Source organism: Boleophthalmus pectinirostris, unplaced genomic scaffold, assembly GCF_026225935.1.
Source record: "Boleophthalmus pectinirostris isolate CB_2022bp ecotype Guang Dong unplaced genomic scaffold, ASM2622593v1 HiC_scaffold_21, whole genome shotgun sequence".
Classification (NCBI taxonomy): Eukaryota; Metazoa; Chordata; class Actinopteri; order Gobiiformes; family Gobiidae; genus Boleophthalmus; species Boleophthalmus pectinirostris.
In genome coordinates, this window is record NW_026571175.1 from 5,483,607 (window position 1) to 5,501,198 (window position 17,592).

General features: G+C 38.2%; 1 protein-coding gene across 1 annotated transcript in view; it reads right to left on the reverse strand.

The window, feature by feature from the left end:
- Nucleotides 1-17,592, reverse strand: part of crybg2 (crystallin beta-gamma domain containing 2) — a 101,921-nt gene that overhangs the window by 57,820 nt on the left and 26,509 nt on the right. Inside the window, exons 2-4 of the mRNA XM_055157455.1 lie at nt 15,714-15,789; nt 9,274-9,432; nt 5,575-8,444 (exon numbers count right to left, since the gene is read on the reverse strand). Of these exons, the coding sequence (XP_055013430.1) occupies nt 5,575-8,444; nt 9,274-9,432; nt 15,714-15,789 (3,105 nt within the window). The remainder of the gene's footprint in view (nt 1-5,574; nt 8,445-9,273; nt 9,433-15,713; nt 15,790-17,592) is intronic.

The window sequence follows — 17,592 nt, forward strand, 5'->3', positions numbered from 1 at the left end:
CTGGTTCAGACCTGGTTCAGACCTGGTTCAGACCTGATTCAGACCTGATTCAGACTTGATTCAGACCTGATTCAGACCTGGTTCAGACCTGGTTCAGACCTGGTTCAGACCTGGTTCAGACCTGGTTTACACCTCATAATGGTATTCAGAAATGAAGCATGAGCACTTAGACTTGTGTGTGACGGGCATAAACTTTAAAGGAGCTGTAACTCTGATTTAAAACCTCCTGCTCTGTCATTAGGCACATACGCGATGTCAGATATGAGCGGAATCAAACCTGAACATTTTTACAACAACTAAACATGTAAACTACGGGTAAAATATGTTAGCTCTATTTAGATCCCCATCGGCTACTGAAACTGCAATCGAGATTCTTATTTGGGTCTAGTGCTGTCACGATACTGAAATTTCAAACTCAATTTCAATACTACGGAACAAACTCGATAGAATGTCATTTTCAACTTTAAAGATGCATTGTGTAACTTTTCATGAAGATATTGAAGATATAACAGTTTTGTTTTGGTATTTTCAGTGTCTTTTTCTTTTTACTGAAAGTTTGACATCTTTGAACACTGGCCACAAACAGCTAAGAACATTTTGTTTTCATTCTTTAAAATGTCCTCTATTACTTTAAAAATGACTCTTGTCTTTAAGCTATGTTGGAATGCTGTCTCTTCTGTTACGTCCTCAAAAACACACCCGTAGCTGTGTTTTGTTTCATTAATACACATTTGAAAATTTGCACCTCCAAAGCTCAAAATGATCTGTTCCACTTTGTGATGCTACTTTGTACATTTTGTTCTCTAGAGATTGAAAATGCCAGAGCTGAAATCATCCAAATGATTCTAGTGAAGCTGTATGGACTTAAAAAACACAGTGGAGCACTTCCTTTTTGACCCCCATTTTCAACCCCCTCCTCTAGAAATGTTCCATGGTGCAGCTTTAAATCACTTAAACAAGCCTCTGCACATGTTGTTTTAATGATTAAGGCGTGTGTTTGCACTTCTGCAGGTTTATCACAGTTCATTTCAGTCCTGACATGTGCTACAGCCCTGACTGCACATGTTACATACATGTTTTTCTGGTTCTAACTCGCTCTTTAAACCTCTGCACACATAAGTTTGTTCCATATTTGTGAGTGACAAGTTCAACGTATGAGCCAAGAATTAAAATGTTTTTAATGGGAAACTGAACAGAGCCTGAAGCCAGTGCAGAAACAGTTAGAGATTTGCCAAACACTGATTGTGCTGTTTAAGAAGACATGCTGTGCTTTTAGCCGGGGACGTACTTGGGACATACATGAAAATAACAAACAGTAGTGTGTAGCTTTCTGAAGGTCCTGGTTCAGTCCTGGTTCAGTCCTGGTTCAGTCCTGGTTCAGTCCTGGTTCAGTCCTGGTTCAGTCCTGGTTCAGTCCTGGTTTGATTGCAGTCTAGTTGTAGTTTAGTCCCGGTCTGGTCCTGGTTCAATCCTGGGTTTGTCCTGGCTCAATCCTGGTCTGGTCCTGGTTTGGTTGTAGTTTAGTCCTGGCTCCGGCCTGGCTCCGGCCTGGCTCCGGCCTGGCTCCGGCCTGGCTCCGGCCTGGCTCCGGCCTGGCTCCGCTTTGGTTCTGTCCAGATTTGATCCAGATTTTGATCCAGATTTAGCCCTGGTTCAGTCCTGGTTCAGTCCTATTTTCAGTCCTATTTCAGTCCTGCTTTAGTCCTGCTTTAGTCCTAAAAACATTTCCATGGAAACAAGTAGGAAGGAACCCTCCTCGAGGCCAAATTAGAGTCAGATTTGTGGAGATGCAAGCGCACTCACACCAACCACACATGTTTCTCTATGTTCTTCAGTGCAAAAACGACAAAATCACAAGTACATACTGTTTTCTTCAGTTTAAATGTTAACACTGATCTAAAACAGCTTAAACTGGCCCATTAATAGTGCCTCAAATGTTAGACAATAAAGATTCCTTAAATGTGCATGACTCAAACTAGGAATGCACAGGGTTCTTTCTTTCTTCTTTTTTTTTTTTTTTTTTTCATTTTAGAGGGTATAGTCTAATATAATACAGAATAATGAACAAAAAATGCTTATGTTATTTCATGTATTTTGACTGCCATCTAGTGGTTTGGAATTAAACAAATACAGTGACAGTACAGATGTTTGCTCTGTCCAGTCATTCTATTGGATATTGGTGGATTTATAATAAAACATGCTATGGAGATATAAAATTATGAAATCGGTCTTGTCATTTGATTTTCTTATTTGCAGTATTTTTATTAGAATTTTCATAATAAAGTTTTTAAGGTAGGTGCCCCTGTTTAAAATTAAAAGTAGGTACGTTGAGTGCATTGACTTCGGTATTTTCAGTGTCTTTTTTTTTTTTTTTTACTGAAAGTTTGACATCTTTGAACACCGCTCACAGCTAAGAACATTTTGTTTTCGTTCTTTAAAATGTCCTATATCACTTTAAAAATGACTCTTGTGAGCTTTAAGCCATGTTGGAATGTTATCTTTGCCTCCTCAAAAACATGCCCGTAGCTGTGATGATCTCTTCCACTTTGTGACGCTACTTTGTACATTTTGTTCTCTAGAGATTGAAAATGCCAGAACTGAAATCATGACTCAAATGATTCTAGTGAAGGTGTTTTCTGTTTGAGAGAAGTACTCAGCCTAAATATGCAGGGTTTGTGTGTTAAAAATGTGTGAATAAAACAAAACACAACTCCAGGTCTGTTTGTGATGAAGAAACATTAGAACAGATCAGAAAATAGCATAATATGGGTCCTTTAATGATTTTTCCCATTCTAAAAGTTATATTTTTCTTAAATACTATGGCAGTGATCCTCCTGAAATCCATGGATAGGCCTGTTGAATGTTGTGATGGTATCTGAAACCCAACAATTGTGCAGAAATGAATCATATTTTCCCGAACACTGAGTCATATCTTTTGAATGAGACGTTCCTCACAAAACCTTCAAATCAGGACAAAATTGTTTTACCCGGTTTAGATCCGCTTTAGACCTGGCTTAGGCCCATTTAGACCTAGTTTAGTTCTAGTTTAGCCATAGTTTAGCTCTAGTTTAGCTCCAGTTTAGAGCCCAGTTTAGACCCCGTTTAGAGCCCGTTTAGAGCCCGTTTAGAGCCCGTTTAGAGCCCGTTTAGACCCCGTTTAGACCCCGTTTAGTCCCAGTTTAGTCCCAGTTTAGTCCAGTTTAGTCCCAGTTTAGTCCCAGTTTAGTCCCAGTTTAGTCCTGGCTTAGACCTGTTTTAGAAAGTCCAAATTCCAGGTCCCAGTTTAGTTGTAGATCAGTCCTCGTTTAGTTCCAAGTGGGTCCAATTTTCAGTTCTCAGTTAAGTCCTTTTGTGGCCCCAGTTTGGTCACGATTTGGGCCCTTTTTAGTCCGTTTAGTCCCTGTTTAATCCATGACAAACCGTCATCACAAAAACTTTCTCTTCAGAGTTCATCTTTAGCCTTGTATGTGTAAATAAAGCAGCTCTAGGCTCAGATCTGATTGTGAGTGTGATCAGATAACACGACACAGGTTAGACTTTCACACCTGTTTGTATGTGTCCATAGATACTTTTCACTTTAGGCCTACTTTAGTTCAGTGGTGGCCTGAAGTTACGAGTTTCCATTAGCAACAAAAACAGACATATAGTCCTGTTTAGTCATGGTAGAGTCACAGTTTTGTTCAGGTTTAGACAAAGTTTATTCCTGGTTTAGACTTAGTTCGGGCCTGGTCCCATTAAAGATCTAATGCTATGTCCCGGTTTAGTCCTAGATCAGTCCCCGTTTAGTCCCCGTTTAGTCCCCGTTTAGTCCCCGTTTAGTCCCCGTTTAGTCCCCGTTTCGTCCCCGTTTCGTCCCCGTTTCGTCCCCGTTTCGTCCCCGTTTCGTCCCCATTCAGTCCTCATCTATATGGAACAAGTAAGAAATTTAACTCCCAGTCTTTGCATATTTTCGAGAAATATACACTTTACTTGTAACTATTCTCCAACAAGAAATCTTGAAGTAGCATATTTTTACATTTAATTTGGTTATATGCAAAGTAATGTAATGTAATGTAATGTTATGTAATGCAATGTAATGTAATGTAATGTAATGCGTAATGTAGCGTAATGCCTTTTTAATTAATTATTTATAATTAGCTCAACAAACATGACAGAGGTTAAAGGTTCTTCTTACAAAAAACGTGACAGTGGTGACAGTGACACAGCCTCATAAGCAGAAAGTAATTACTTAAATTATTGGGGACAGGTCGGTCATGTGAAGTCATGTATCTAAATTCATTAAGTTTTTGCATAATTGGAAGTTCAAATGTCCCTTTAGCACTTTCAAGACAGAAAAGCAATACGGTTAATAGCTAGAATTATTATTACATATTAAGAATTGCATAAATGAGTGTGATATTAAAGTCATGATACTATGATTATAAACACCACTCTTTCTTTAGACAATAGAATGTGATTTTCAACATTAAATCATAGTACTTTGTTGTATATTTCATGTGATCTTATATCTGTGTAATGTCTCAGTGGTCCAGGTAGGTCCCATAGTGGTCCATAGGCGTGTACTAGTCTATGTGCTCTTATATTTGTTCTGATACAGCTCAAGATCATTTTAAAGCTATTCAGGAAAGGCTCATTTTTGTCCTGTGAATTTTTTAGTATCGATACATGCGAAAAATTTGTATCTAGGTTCGATACTACTTTTAGTATTGTTACTATCTGATTTTCAATATAGTATAAATACAGATAGATTATACTTGCTTATTCTGAATAATGTAAATTTAACACCGAAAGCAAAAGTTACTATAATTAGTACTAGAGTAATATTACACTGCAATAACTCAAATTGCATGTTGTCATATCAGTGTCCCAAAGCGTCTAAATTTCATGCTAGTTTTTGCATCTTCAGAAGGAGGAGGTACTGTGAAAAGTAAATAAAAGAATTGAAAAGTGAACCAAAGTGCACATTAGAGTCATTGATGCATCTGCTAATTGCTGTTGTCTTAAAACAAAAGAGCAAGCTTATATAGATTAAAATATTTCATCACAGAACAGTTAAAACTAAATTGAAATTATAGTCCATTTAAGAACTGAATAGGCTAATGACACAGATCAAAATATACAGTATAGACAAATTTAGATCTCTACAAACATGTTCTGAAACACAAGTGATTCTGAAATGTTTAAACTTTTTACAGTGTTTAAAATGTTAACTTAATACTTCTAAATCTAAATCTCAAATATAACTGCATTGCTGGTCACAAAATTGCTGTTTCTGTGTAGTTTTAACTTATTTGTTTTCTCAATAACAGAACAAAACAATGCTATGTATATCAGACCATATGTTTCGAGATGTCATAATAAATCAAACGCTTGCCAATAAATCTGTAGCCTTACTACAAGTTTGAGTGTTGACTTAAAATTGCATTATAAAACTCATTTCATTGTGTAACCTAAATAAAAACAATATAATATCCATAGACAATATATGGGTCATGAGTCTGCCGGGCAATATTTGTTTGTTAATATATACTAAAATGTTTTAAAATATAACATAATGTAAAGTTTTCTACTCACCCCTCGCTCCGATCTGTCTGGTTCTTCTCCAGTCCTTGGTCCAGACCTTGGTCCTGGTTTAGTCCCTGGTTTAGTCCCTGGTCTAGCCCCTGGTCTCCCTCCTCTCTCACTTGTAGAATCCCTTGCTTTGCGACGGCCACCTGCTCCTGTGTGCTCCTCCCTGCTCCTTCTGTAACTATATCCACCTCTGCAGTGCTCACCGCAGCCCTATTGTTTCCTTTGGCATTCAATATCTCTTTAGCGCTGTCAGCGAGCATGCTTTCTTTATCATTTTCGTATGTTCCGATTGTGGTTAAAACCCGTTCCGCCTCTTCTGTAAACCTGGGCGTGATTGGCAGCTTGATGACTGTACTTGAATTTTCTTGTGTTGTGTTGGGAGTTTTGACATCTTTGGTAAGCGAATTTTCAGAATCGGTAGAATCTTGCACTAAACTGGCATCTTTTAACTCAATTTGGGAAATCCCTGGCACCTCCTTCTGCCCACTCTCTTCTTTAAAGGGTGGAACAGCTATGAATTCCTTTAGTTGCTCGACCGGTGCAGTAAGAAACTCCTCCTTTCTTTCATTCTTGTCTTTCACCACTTGCGATCCAGACAACATACCATTTCCATCATACAGTTCAACTTTCTTACCTCTCTGCAGATCAACTTCAAATGCGTTTTCAGCCCGATTTACAGTATCTTCTTTCAAAATCACCGTCCTGTTTGCGATCAGATCTTCCAAAACGCTCGCGCCCTTCGTCGTTTCGATAATAGTGGCTTCTCTGTCATCACTAGTGAACAAATCATCTCCGTTGTCTTCCTCGGCGCTAAAAAACATCTCCATCGTGCTCCCATCGTCAGACCCAACGCTCAGATAGGCAGGACTGCATATCCCATCATGCAGTTCGCTCTGTCCAGAGGTGAAGGACAGGACTTCACTTTGGTCGCGTATCAGATCAGAGCTTGTGACTGTTGAGGTTTTTTCCATGGTCGGACTAAGACAGCCTGAATCTGTACTAGTGCTGGCGGTCTCATTTGCGACTAACTCCTTGACTAAAAGTACTTTTCTTTTTGAGTCAGTTGAAATTTGAGCACTGGTCTCTTGGGAGGTTGCATGTCTGAAGAGAGGAGGGGACTTCTCAACCACAGAGGAACGTGTCAGTGTATCTTTAACATAGGTGGTTTCTGTATTAAACTCTGAATATGCAAATTTGTTATTTTGCGTCAACGGTTCCGCATCATTGGAAATCATGTCATAGGTCGTGCGGATGTAGACGGTTTTGGTTGGTGATTTTGGTTCAATTTTGGTTGCTAAATTATCACTTGCGCTGCTAATTGAACTTAAATTATCGTCAATTTTCTCTGAGGAGGAAGTTGAGAATGGCGCGCCAATAGTTTCGTTTTCTTCATATCTCTTAACCACAACAGTTTCCGTCGTAGTTTCAATGATTTTATTCTCGGTTGCCAGATTAGCCGGTTGATTTAACAGTGATGAAGCGATTTCTTGGGTGAAATTTTCAGGAAAAAGCGAATCGTACAAAGTTTGGTACATTTTATTTTGTTCGGCAATGTTGGGCGGACTTTTTTCGGTCTTTAAAACGTTGCTTTCGTTTTGGGGAGCTTTCGGACTTGTAGTAACTGAAACAAAGCTGTCATTGCTGGAAATTGTAGGTGAATTTGTAGTTTTCATGTCAGGTTTGGTGTCCAGTTTGGTGTCCAGTTTGGTGTCAGTGCTGACAGTTTTGGTAGAGCTAGCTGTATTACTAATTGCGTTCGGTGATTCAACTTGCTTATCTAAAATTGTTGTCGACATCGTGGATTTTGTCACAGAAAAGCTATTGATCGCAGGTTCTCCCATCTTTACGGTCATTTTGGGTTCAATTGCCGCAGTTGAGTCGATTTTAAGATGTGTATCTGTCACTGTATTCTTAACTGGACTAAGTGATTCAACTGGTTTATCCAAATTTGTCGTCACCATTTTGAAGTTTATAGCTGAATAACTGCTTGTAGTTTGTTTATCTTCTAATGTGGCGTCCATTTTGGGTCCAATTGCGGTAGCTGTGTCAACTTTAAGCTGTTTATCAGTAACAGCAGTCACCACTTTGGAATTGATCGCAGAATTGCTCTTGATAGGTTCTTCCACTGCTACGGTCATTTTGGAGTCGATTACTGTGTCGGTTTTAACATTCGTACCAATGGCGGTCATTTCGGATCCAGTTGCGGCAGTTGGTTCAATTTTAAGAGGTTTATCAGTAACAGCGGTCGCCACCTTGGAGCTTATCGTAGAATTGCTATTGATTGCAAGTTTTTCCGATGTCGCGGTTATTTTGGGGTCAATTCCTGTGTCGACTTTAACGTTTCTATCTGTTCCAGTGGCGGCAATTTTGGATCCGTTTGCAGTTGTGTTGATTTCCGGTTGCTTTACTGTCAGCGCTGGTTGGCTAATTGGCATCTCCGTTTTGGTATTGGACACTTGGATGTTGCGAGGGTCAAACGTAGCATTGTTTGACTTCAGAGCGGCGAAATTTGATAACGCTTTTTCTACTCTGCTCGAGGCTACAGTGGCTTCCTTGTAAGATGATACTTTTGGGGTCACCTCCTCAATAGCTGTATTCATCTTGTTATTGTCTAGTTTTAACTCAGGGATGGTGGCGATGGGAGCTTTCAGAGTTGTATTTTGAACGCCGGTTTGCTGCGTTTTGATTGGTTGAGGGTGGACAGTGACGGAAGCTTCTGGTTGGCTGGGGATCGGGTAATCGGGTCTGTTGACAGCTAAGTGAGGAGGGGAGGGGATGTCGAAGATCGGGCTGCTGTCCAGTTCTGGTTGAGACTTGCTCAAATTTTTAATGTCACGTTGGGCCAGAGACATTTGACTGAGATCAGAGGGAGTCTGTAACAAGACAGAGACACAAATAGTACGAAAAATACTACCATTATTGTAGAGTTGTAGAGCAAAAAACAAGACTTATAATTTATTAGTCTTTTTTTGTTTGTTTGTTTGTTTTGTTTTTTGATTAATTTTTCCAGGTTTTGAGTGGCACAATGAAGCCTACATGATTCATAAACATGTATGTAAGTTTTTTATTTTAAATTTCACAAACTTGACCTGTATGTGACCCTCAGATACAAGGTAGACATGTTCAAATGAAACGTAGCTTTTACTGAAAATAATTCTAATGCTGCTAATCAGAAAGCAGAATGAGCCTCACATGAGTCTTTCATTTGGGTTACCAGTGTCAATGTTGAAATCTAGTTGGTTTAAACCTAAAAGGACTTTCTCTGATCTGAACGGTCACTCCCTAAACGAATGAACAAATGGAAATCATGAATCTGTCATGAATCATCAACAGTCGTTGCAGCTCAGTAAGTGAAATCTGGAGGTTCTGAGTTTTTAAATGAGACATGGTGTGTCCATATACTGAGAATGAGACAAGCCTGTATGTGCCCTTCATGTAAAAGGTTAAGACTAGTTCCTTAAAATAAGCATTTTTGTCATTAGGTACCTACATGCACAGTCAAAATCTGATTATCAAATATTTTGAGTTATAACATCTAAAATACAAAATCATCTGATTTCTTTGTAATCATGCCTCTGATTACTCACATTCAGTTATGCAGTTTACATGCCATTTAAGTAATCCTAAAGGTCCAGAAATCATACCATTTTGGTGAATATAGTCACTGACTGAAGCAGGACCCATAATGCCAGATAACTGTACCTCCTGCTGTAGTTCAATCCCTGACCGGTCAATGCCGTAGGTGCTTCTGGACAGAACATTATCCTCTTTCTTCTTCTTCTTCCTCAGGTTCAGAGAAAACGTGTTAAACCGTTTGGGCTTCGAAGTTAAGTCCAGATCCGACGAGCTCAACTCCTTCCCCTGAGAAGAGAAATCACCACAAACTTCAAAAATGTTATACTGAAATTAAAAGGCGCAGTACTGGATTTCACAGTCTCAAAAATGAAAAACGGAGCTAGTTCATTTTAAACAGTTTGCAGTGGTCCAAAAGTTACTCTTCACTCACTTTCAGTCACTTTTGCATTCAGAGCATACTAATTATTCTACTGCTTTTCACAACTTTCAGAGGCCAGAGCGAAAGCCTGAGCGGTAGAGTTAACAACAACTGGCATGCTAAAGTGCACTTCCTGATTATAGAATCATCAACCATTTTAAAAGAAGATGCAGACAGTACACAGTGGAATTATTTTGACCTGAAGAGAGAATACATGTGCACTGGGGTAAAACATATTTTGCCGAATACATGGAAGAAAAACAGGGTAAAGACGACTTCAAAATTGAAAGTCAGTAATTTTCCATCTGCTCTGCCTTGATCCATTCCATTCATACCTCCTATATTTCATACTCCTATTGTGTTGAGGTTATATAGTGCTAAATGTAAAGTATGAAAACTATGCATTGCGTGTGTGACAGTCATAAACAAGGTGATTCATGTCTGCTCCTCCTTCACTAACGAAAGTCTTAAAACGTGAATGTGCTTCTGAATAATTTGTGAAACATGTTTGGAGTCTTTGACAAAGTGATTAATAAGACTTGTTGTTGGTTTCATGTTTGATTGACAGCAGGGCTTGTACCTAAAAGCTCATGCAATGGTGCAACATTAAAAGGGATTTTACGCTATTTTCTGATCTATGATATAAAGTTGTTTCCTCATCAAACACAGACCTGGAGTTGTGTTTTGTTTCATTCACACATGTTTAACACACAGATCCCCCCATATTTCTTCTCTCAAATGGAAATCATTGTTCCACCGCAATACAGGAAGTGCTCTATTGTGTTTTTAAACTCCATACACCTTCACTAAAATGATTGGATGATTTCAGCCCTGGAATTGCCAATCTATAATGGTGATGCTTTTCTCCCTCAGGCGTTGAGTTAAGTGTTGGTTATGTCAATGATAACAGGACAAAGGCTGAGCTGTCATTGGAGCTCAGGAGAGGTGTGGTCACTCACATAGCTCTCATACCAAACAAAAGCAGATGCCAAAACTCATATCAAGGCTATGGTTAAGTCTGCTTTTTTGTATTTTGTTTACTAATGAAACAATCATTTCTATTATATTTTCTATTTTTATTTACATTTTTTTAATACATGTTTTACGAAATAAAGGTTGAAGTGTATTGTGTGGAGGCTTCTAGATGAAGAAATGTTTACAAAAAAATAATAATTTGTTTTTGTTTTTGTTTTTTGACACAGTGATTTTACATTCAATATATTTGTTCTTATCACATACTTTCAGCATTAAGAATTGTTTAAAATTATATACGATTATGATTATTTTAATAATGAACTAGTCATGGTTTTTCAGATTCATCCTAACAAACAAAGCATTTTTTTTTTTCTAAAACATTTTCAGTTGCATTTGCTTATTTGTAGCAAGTGTCTAAACTGTGGAAAACATCTCAAATATTTTCATATCAATCAGGACCAAGCATGTAACTTACCTTAACAGTTTAGTAATTCACACATGGATTCATCATAAAGTTAGTTTTGATACAAACTGACTGATGTTATACATGTGTATGTTATACAGGAAGTGCTCCACTGTGTTTTTAAACTCTGTACACCTTCACTAAACTCACTAGAATTTGGATGATTTCAGCCCAGGAATTGCCAATCTTTATTGAACAAACAATAAAAGGAGGTATTAACTTGAAAACTACCACTTCATGACATCACAAGGTCAAAAAGTCAATTTTGAGCTTTGGTGATGTAGACAGATTAATAATAATAGGATTACTCAAACATGTGTTATTGAAACAAAACACAACTCCTTTAAATAAGTTTAAGTTTCCAGTCATCAGATAATAGTCAGATTTTGGTGTGCATGTAAACATATGAGTGCTGTCCTCTGCTCAAGTTTCATGACTTTGTGCAAACACAGATTATGATGTAGAGTCGTTTTTATGAAGGTCATCTTTAGATTTGAGCTGGAACACAGTGCGTTTTTACTATAAGCAGAGTTCAGACTAGATAAGTGTTTGTGTCCTGGTTTAAGACAGAACAGTCACTGTGCTACAGGTCACATAACCTCAGCGTGGACTTGTGAGGTTATAGCACCATCTTCTGGAGACAACTTGACTCACTGCACTGAACAGACTATGCATTCACTTCTATGTCAATATCATATTTTGTACTGTGCTGGGTTTCAGATCACATGAGAATATAATAATAAAATGTCACTATGATGTTGCCAGTGGGCCTTGAAAAATCCTGCAAATTTCTGAACTAGAAAAGGCGGAAAAAATCCCATTATTGTGAAATTTAAAGAGACAGACTCAGACACAGGCAAAATGTGACATCAAAAAGAGCTAATAGAAAAGATACTTCGCACAACTCCAGGTTTGTGTTTGATGAGGCAACAACCTTCCATGTCTGAAAGCTCACAAGAGTCCATTTTGTCTAATATAGAACCTTTTATAAAGAGGTTTTAGATTAGACCTTAATCATTATGAAATACAACACAAAAACAATTAACATGGCACCTCGTAATTATCATTCTAGGAGTCTGCCTTGAACCTGGTATGGTTGGTCTGGTTTGTCACATTAACATCTGAACAGGTGATCAGAACTACAAGGTGCACGTGCAGCGGCCAGTGTGGAATCTAAAAAAAAACAGCTCTAGGCCAATCAGCATTCTCTTTCAAAACTATTACAGAATGGAACAAAATACCAGCACATTTGAAACTAAGCAAAGACTTCAAAGTTAGTTACACATTTTTTTAACAACACAGAAGTGCCAACATTAACAAACAACTAAATTATACCTGATTAAGGACAAAGAGGGAGCAGGAGATGTCATTGTACTTTTTGTTGTTTATGCTATTTTTGTATTCTATGTTTTGTCTGTCTCAGGGACTAACGATGGAAATTAGCTCAGAGACCTCACGTCTGGTACAAAGAATCTTTTCAGTGTTTCTTAATGCTCCTGTACATGGTCCCTGTCAAATAAACTTCATAAACTAAACATCTTTTCTGAAGCCTCCTGATAATATTAGGTTCGGGACCATGCTATTGTTGTGACCCTGGGAAAGACACCACTTTGCCCACTCCAAATATTCAAAATTCAACATCTATAATATCTCAAATAATGCTGAATGTCTTTGGAGATTGTGATTAGACTGAATGGTCGAAAACTTCAGTGCCCCTCATATGGAAAGCTGCAGATCACACGAGCAAGCAGCAGAATTATTTTCATTTGAACCTGACTACGCAACGCTGCTAAATCCTACATCACGGAAAAATAAACTGAAGAACAATGAGGAATAAAGAGCGATCAGTGGTGAAAATGGGGGCAAAACGGTGTCTTGAAATTAAAAATTACCCAAACACTAATCACTCTAAATTCAATTTCAAGAGGGTAAATGAGAAAGAAACAACTATAACATGGTTGAAAGCTCTGAAAGTCCATTTTGCAGAATAGCCCTGCTTTAATGCCTCACAGTGGAACATAACAGGCAAAGCAATAACATCAGCAGTACGTGTAACCCTGTTCGTGTTTTTAACTGTACCACTCCCATGATACAGCGGTACACACACACACGCCAACTGGCTGAACTTTTCAAATGATGTGCAAATATGTGAGAAAGCCTGAAGGAGCCACCGCAGCTGAGTGTCTGAAAAATGTCTCAAAATATATTTATGCCCAAAAATGTTAGAGTCGAGTCGAGACAGATCCACATTTAAATCGTTTTAAGGTCAAAGTGCAGTCTGATCTAACTGTTCTTCAGAAACCGTTTACATTTAATGAGCTCATTTCACGCCATTTTCTGATCTGTGTTATAATGTAGTTTACTCATCAAAGATATACTGTACCTGGAGTTGTGTTTTGTTTCATTTACACATGTTGAACACACAAACCCTACAGATTTAGGCTGAGATCTTCTCTCAAACAGAAAACACTCCACTGTGTTCTTAAACTCTGTACACCTTCACTAGAATCATTTGAATTATTTCAGCCGTGGAATTGCCGATCTCTAATGAACTAAACATAGTAAAACACAGCTGTTAACTTGAAAACTACCACTACATTTGAGCTTTGGAGGTGTACTCATTTCTGTATAGACCCTGCACACATGACTGGGCGACAGGTGCGTTGGAGGAAAGACACTTAAAAAATGAAAATGTTTTCAAGAAGGCTCCTGCACACAGTCTCACTTTGTGGGACCTTCAGGTTTAAGATGGTCCTCATACACCAGAGGAAGGTCAGAGGAGCTGAAACATTGTATTAATAAAAGAAAACCAAGAGTGAAAAAGAGCTTTGGAGATGCAGATTAATAATAAAGGATTACTCAAACATGTGCGACTGAAACAAAACACAACTCCAGGTCTGTTTGTGATGAGATAACAACAATATAACATAGTAGTAATATAGGACCTTTAATAGTACACCATGTAACTTTTTGTGGAGGTCTGTCACCTGTTACCTGTTGTCTCCATGAAGATGTCAAATGGCAGAATATTCCACAGTATGGCATTGAACTTTTTGTTGCAGGTAACATTTGCAATTAGAACGCATGTTTTTAAGTGATAAATTAATGAAATATAATAATAAGATTGATAAATTCAATGCCTTAGAGTACTGTGAGACATTCAAGGAAAAGGAATAAAGTTTCCATGGTGACAAGCAGGCGAGGGACTCTTTACCAGAAGGTTATGTTTAATAAATACCTAAGCAATACCTAAGGGTCTATGGTGGTTAAAGTTTGGCAACAGTTTTAGTCCGGGTTCAGTCCTGGGTCAGCCGCTTGGTCCAGCCGCTTGGTCCAGCCGCTTGGTCCAGCCGCTTGGTCCAGCCGCTTGGTCCAGCCGCCTGGTCCAGCCGCCTGGTCCAGCCGCCTGGTCCAGCCGCCTGGTCCAGCCGCCTGGGTCAGCCGCCTGGGTCAGCCCTGGCTTCAGCATTTCACTTTAAGATTGTTTCTATCTTTTGATATGATCAAGTGTTTTATTTGAAAGCCAAATATGAAATAGTAAATAATTCTGATAGCCTTATTTTCTTCTACAACACAAAATAAATTATTGTTTTCTTTTCTACTGTTAAGTTTATTTGTGTCCATTTGGTGGCAGTGAAGCAGAAGGCAAATCTCAGGGCAGGGATCTTCAGAGAATTAGAACAGAAGAGATCTATTATATATAATTACAGTTGTTAGGTTTGAGTATTAAATCATTTAACGCCCTTCATTTTGAAAAGGAGGATGTGATTTAATACTTGCTTTCTAAGGCAGTTTCCCTCATTACGGCATTAAATTATTAAAAACAGAATAGTTTGTTTAGTCAGAATCAAAATAAATCTTGTTTAAATTTCAAAGTTGTGATTCGTCTTAAAGGTGCACTATGTCACTTTTCTGTCCACTATGAGATGTTATTAATTAGCCTGGAATGTTCCACTGCATATTATTAAGCTTATCTAACAGGCATTTATTTAATTAAAGGTGTTTTTATAGCTCAAAACATGGATTATACCTGACTTTGCTTTATGTAACTTTTCTGATGGAGGATATATCACGTTTTTGTCTCCATGGAGATTTGTTTGCCAAAGAATGAGCTCTATCCATATTACAATTATTCAGTTACAGGTGTTTTATTGCTCGGAAATACCTGGGTGAACACTTACTCTCCACAGATCTGACCTGTAACCTGATGGCGCCACATGCTTGTCAAGACAAACAGGTATTAAACCCTAGAAAGAAAAACACTAGAAAAGTTGGTGAATAATTTGGATGCTCTGAATGCATAAGATAAGAGAGGAATAACTGTTAAAACTAGACAAACAGAACTAGTTCGCTTTAACGACCGTAAAACTCAGATGCAGCATCTTTAAGGCCTTGGTCTACCCTAAAATAACTCAGAGATGGTAACAGTAGTTAAGGTGATCTAAAACAACAGGAGAAAGAAACATGTGGAGGGTATGTGCGAAGAGGACATTAAATTTTACGACTTGGACCTTAAAAATAGATTATTTTATTTTTAAACAATTAAGTACAGTATATAGCCACATTTTCAGAGTAGAACATACACCACAAATGTATTCTGAATGCTGAAAATAGAATCATCTGAATGAATAAAAGACGATGTTGTATTTGTAAATAATCATATGGGGTTGTGGGTGTTTTTGTGACGGAGGTGCGAGGGGTGGTGCTGACCTTTGACCTGGGCGCTGTGGCGTACAGCAAGGAGCGGTTCGTATCCGTGGAGACATTATCAGCTGAAGAATTGCCGCTGAAAAAGACAGGGAAATGTCAAGTTAGGGATAGAGCCATTTTCCGTATATCAAGTATTTAGTTTTGTTTATAAAATGATTTTAAAAGAAAAGATTTTTTTTTCTTCTATGAAAATTTCAAGGTTAGCGGTCAGACAACTGGGGATTGCTTTGCCTGGAATGTTCCACCATAGAGCATTAAACTTGCAACAATTAAAAATGTATCTTTTATTTTAAATTTTTAAATTTATTGCAAAAGTAAAGATCTGACTTGTAACTTGACCTACTTGTCTTCATAAATATGTTTTTAATACCATATTGTGGAAGATTTCAGGCAAGTTACTTAATGCACCATACAGTTAATAAATCAAATGCTGAAATGCAAAATGAGATTAAAATCTGAAATCCTGCATGTTCATTTATATAGAGCACGAGGGATTGTTACACATGTGCTTAGGTGAGACCCTGAGGTGGGGCTGCTACACCAACTGTGAACTTTTGAACTTTGAACTTCACTCAGAGACAGAACTGAACTCCACCAAACCAAAGCAAACACAGTGATCAGCTCAAAACTACAAGTCTACAGATGTAAACAAGCACAGGGACCCAAAAGACCAGTTCATGGTTTATTGTTAATGCTTACATATTTCTCAACCACTGGAACTTTTATTGTTTATGGGTGTGTGGCAATTACATTTCGAAACAACATATTTTATCTTTGCAATATCAGCTGCATGAACTTCACCTGTGTTTCAGTTGCTTCATTTATGGATTTGTGTTTCCTGTTAAAAATAAAAAATTGCACTAGAGTGTTTTGTTTTTTTTTTGAGTGTGCCAGAACCAAGGCACCCAGAAAGAACCCATGGGACAAACTGGATCCATTGAACAAAGTGTGAGGTTGCTGAGTTGAATCAGAATTAGGGCCCGACCAATATGGATTTTGTTGTGGCCGATATGATACTGTTATAATGGAAGTTGAAGCTGCCGATAGCCAATATAATCGCCGACACATTTAGTGATGTAAAAATTCACTGTAAATCTTGAACTGGTGGATTTTAAATTGAGTTTATTTAGGCAACATTTATTGTTATTCTGCCTCTTTATGTCATATTCACAGACGTAGGTCAGTAGGTGCATCACATTCTAACTACTAGTGATGGGTATTCCAGTTCTTTTTAGAGAACCGGCTCTTTTGGCTCGGCTCACTAAAAGCAGCTGGCTCTTTCAGCTCCCAAGTGACTCTTCAGATAATTTTGTTGCAAGCAGGACTAAACCAGGTCTAAAACAGGACTAAACAAGAACTGAACCAGGACTGAGTGTCGGGACTCGGTCTCTATCTCTCTCACTCTCTCGAGCCCAAGATTAGTCCTGGTTTATTTATTTTAAGCTGAACTACAGCCAAACATGGACGTTTTTTCTATCCTATGCACACGCAGATTTCTGAAAGTTTCTTTTTCAGCCGCTGCCGCTGTCAAACTACAACGAGTCTGCACGCGGCACGAAGAGAAAAAAAGTGAGAGAAAGAGAAAACACGGCTCCCAACAAGGAGCAGGCTTCCGGCGTTCGCTTCAAAGAGCCGGCTCTAAGAGCCGTTTCGTTCACGACCGACCCATAACTACTAGCAAGTAAAGAAAGTAAACTACTGCTATTAGCATTTAGCGTAAATGTGTGCACACCGCGGTAATTATATGCGCAAATTTCATCATTCACACATCTATTCACAGCTCATTTACATATCAATGCAGGTCCAGTAACAAATATACAGCCAATTAGTCACTTTACAATACACCAACAAAAGAGAAAACAGCCTGTTTATGTGTGAG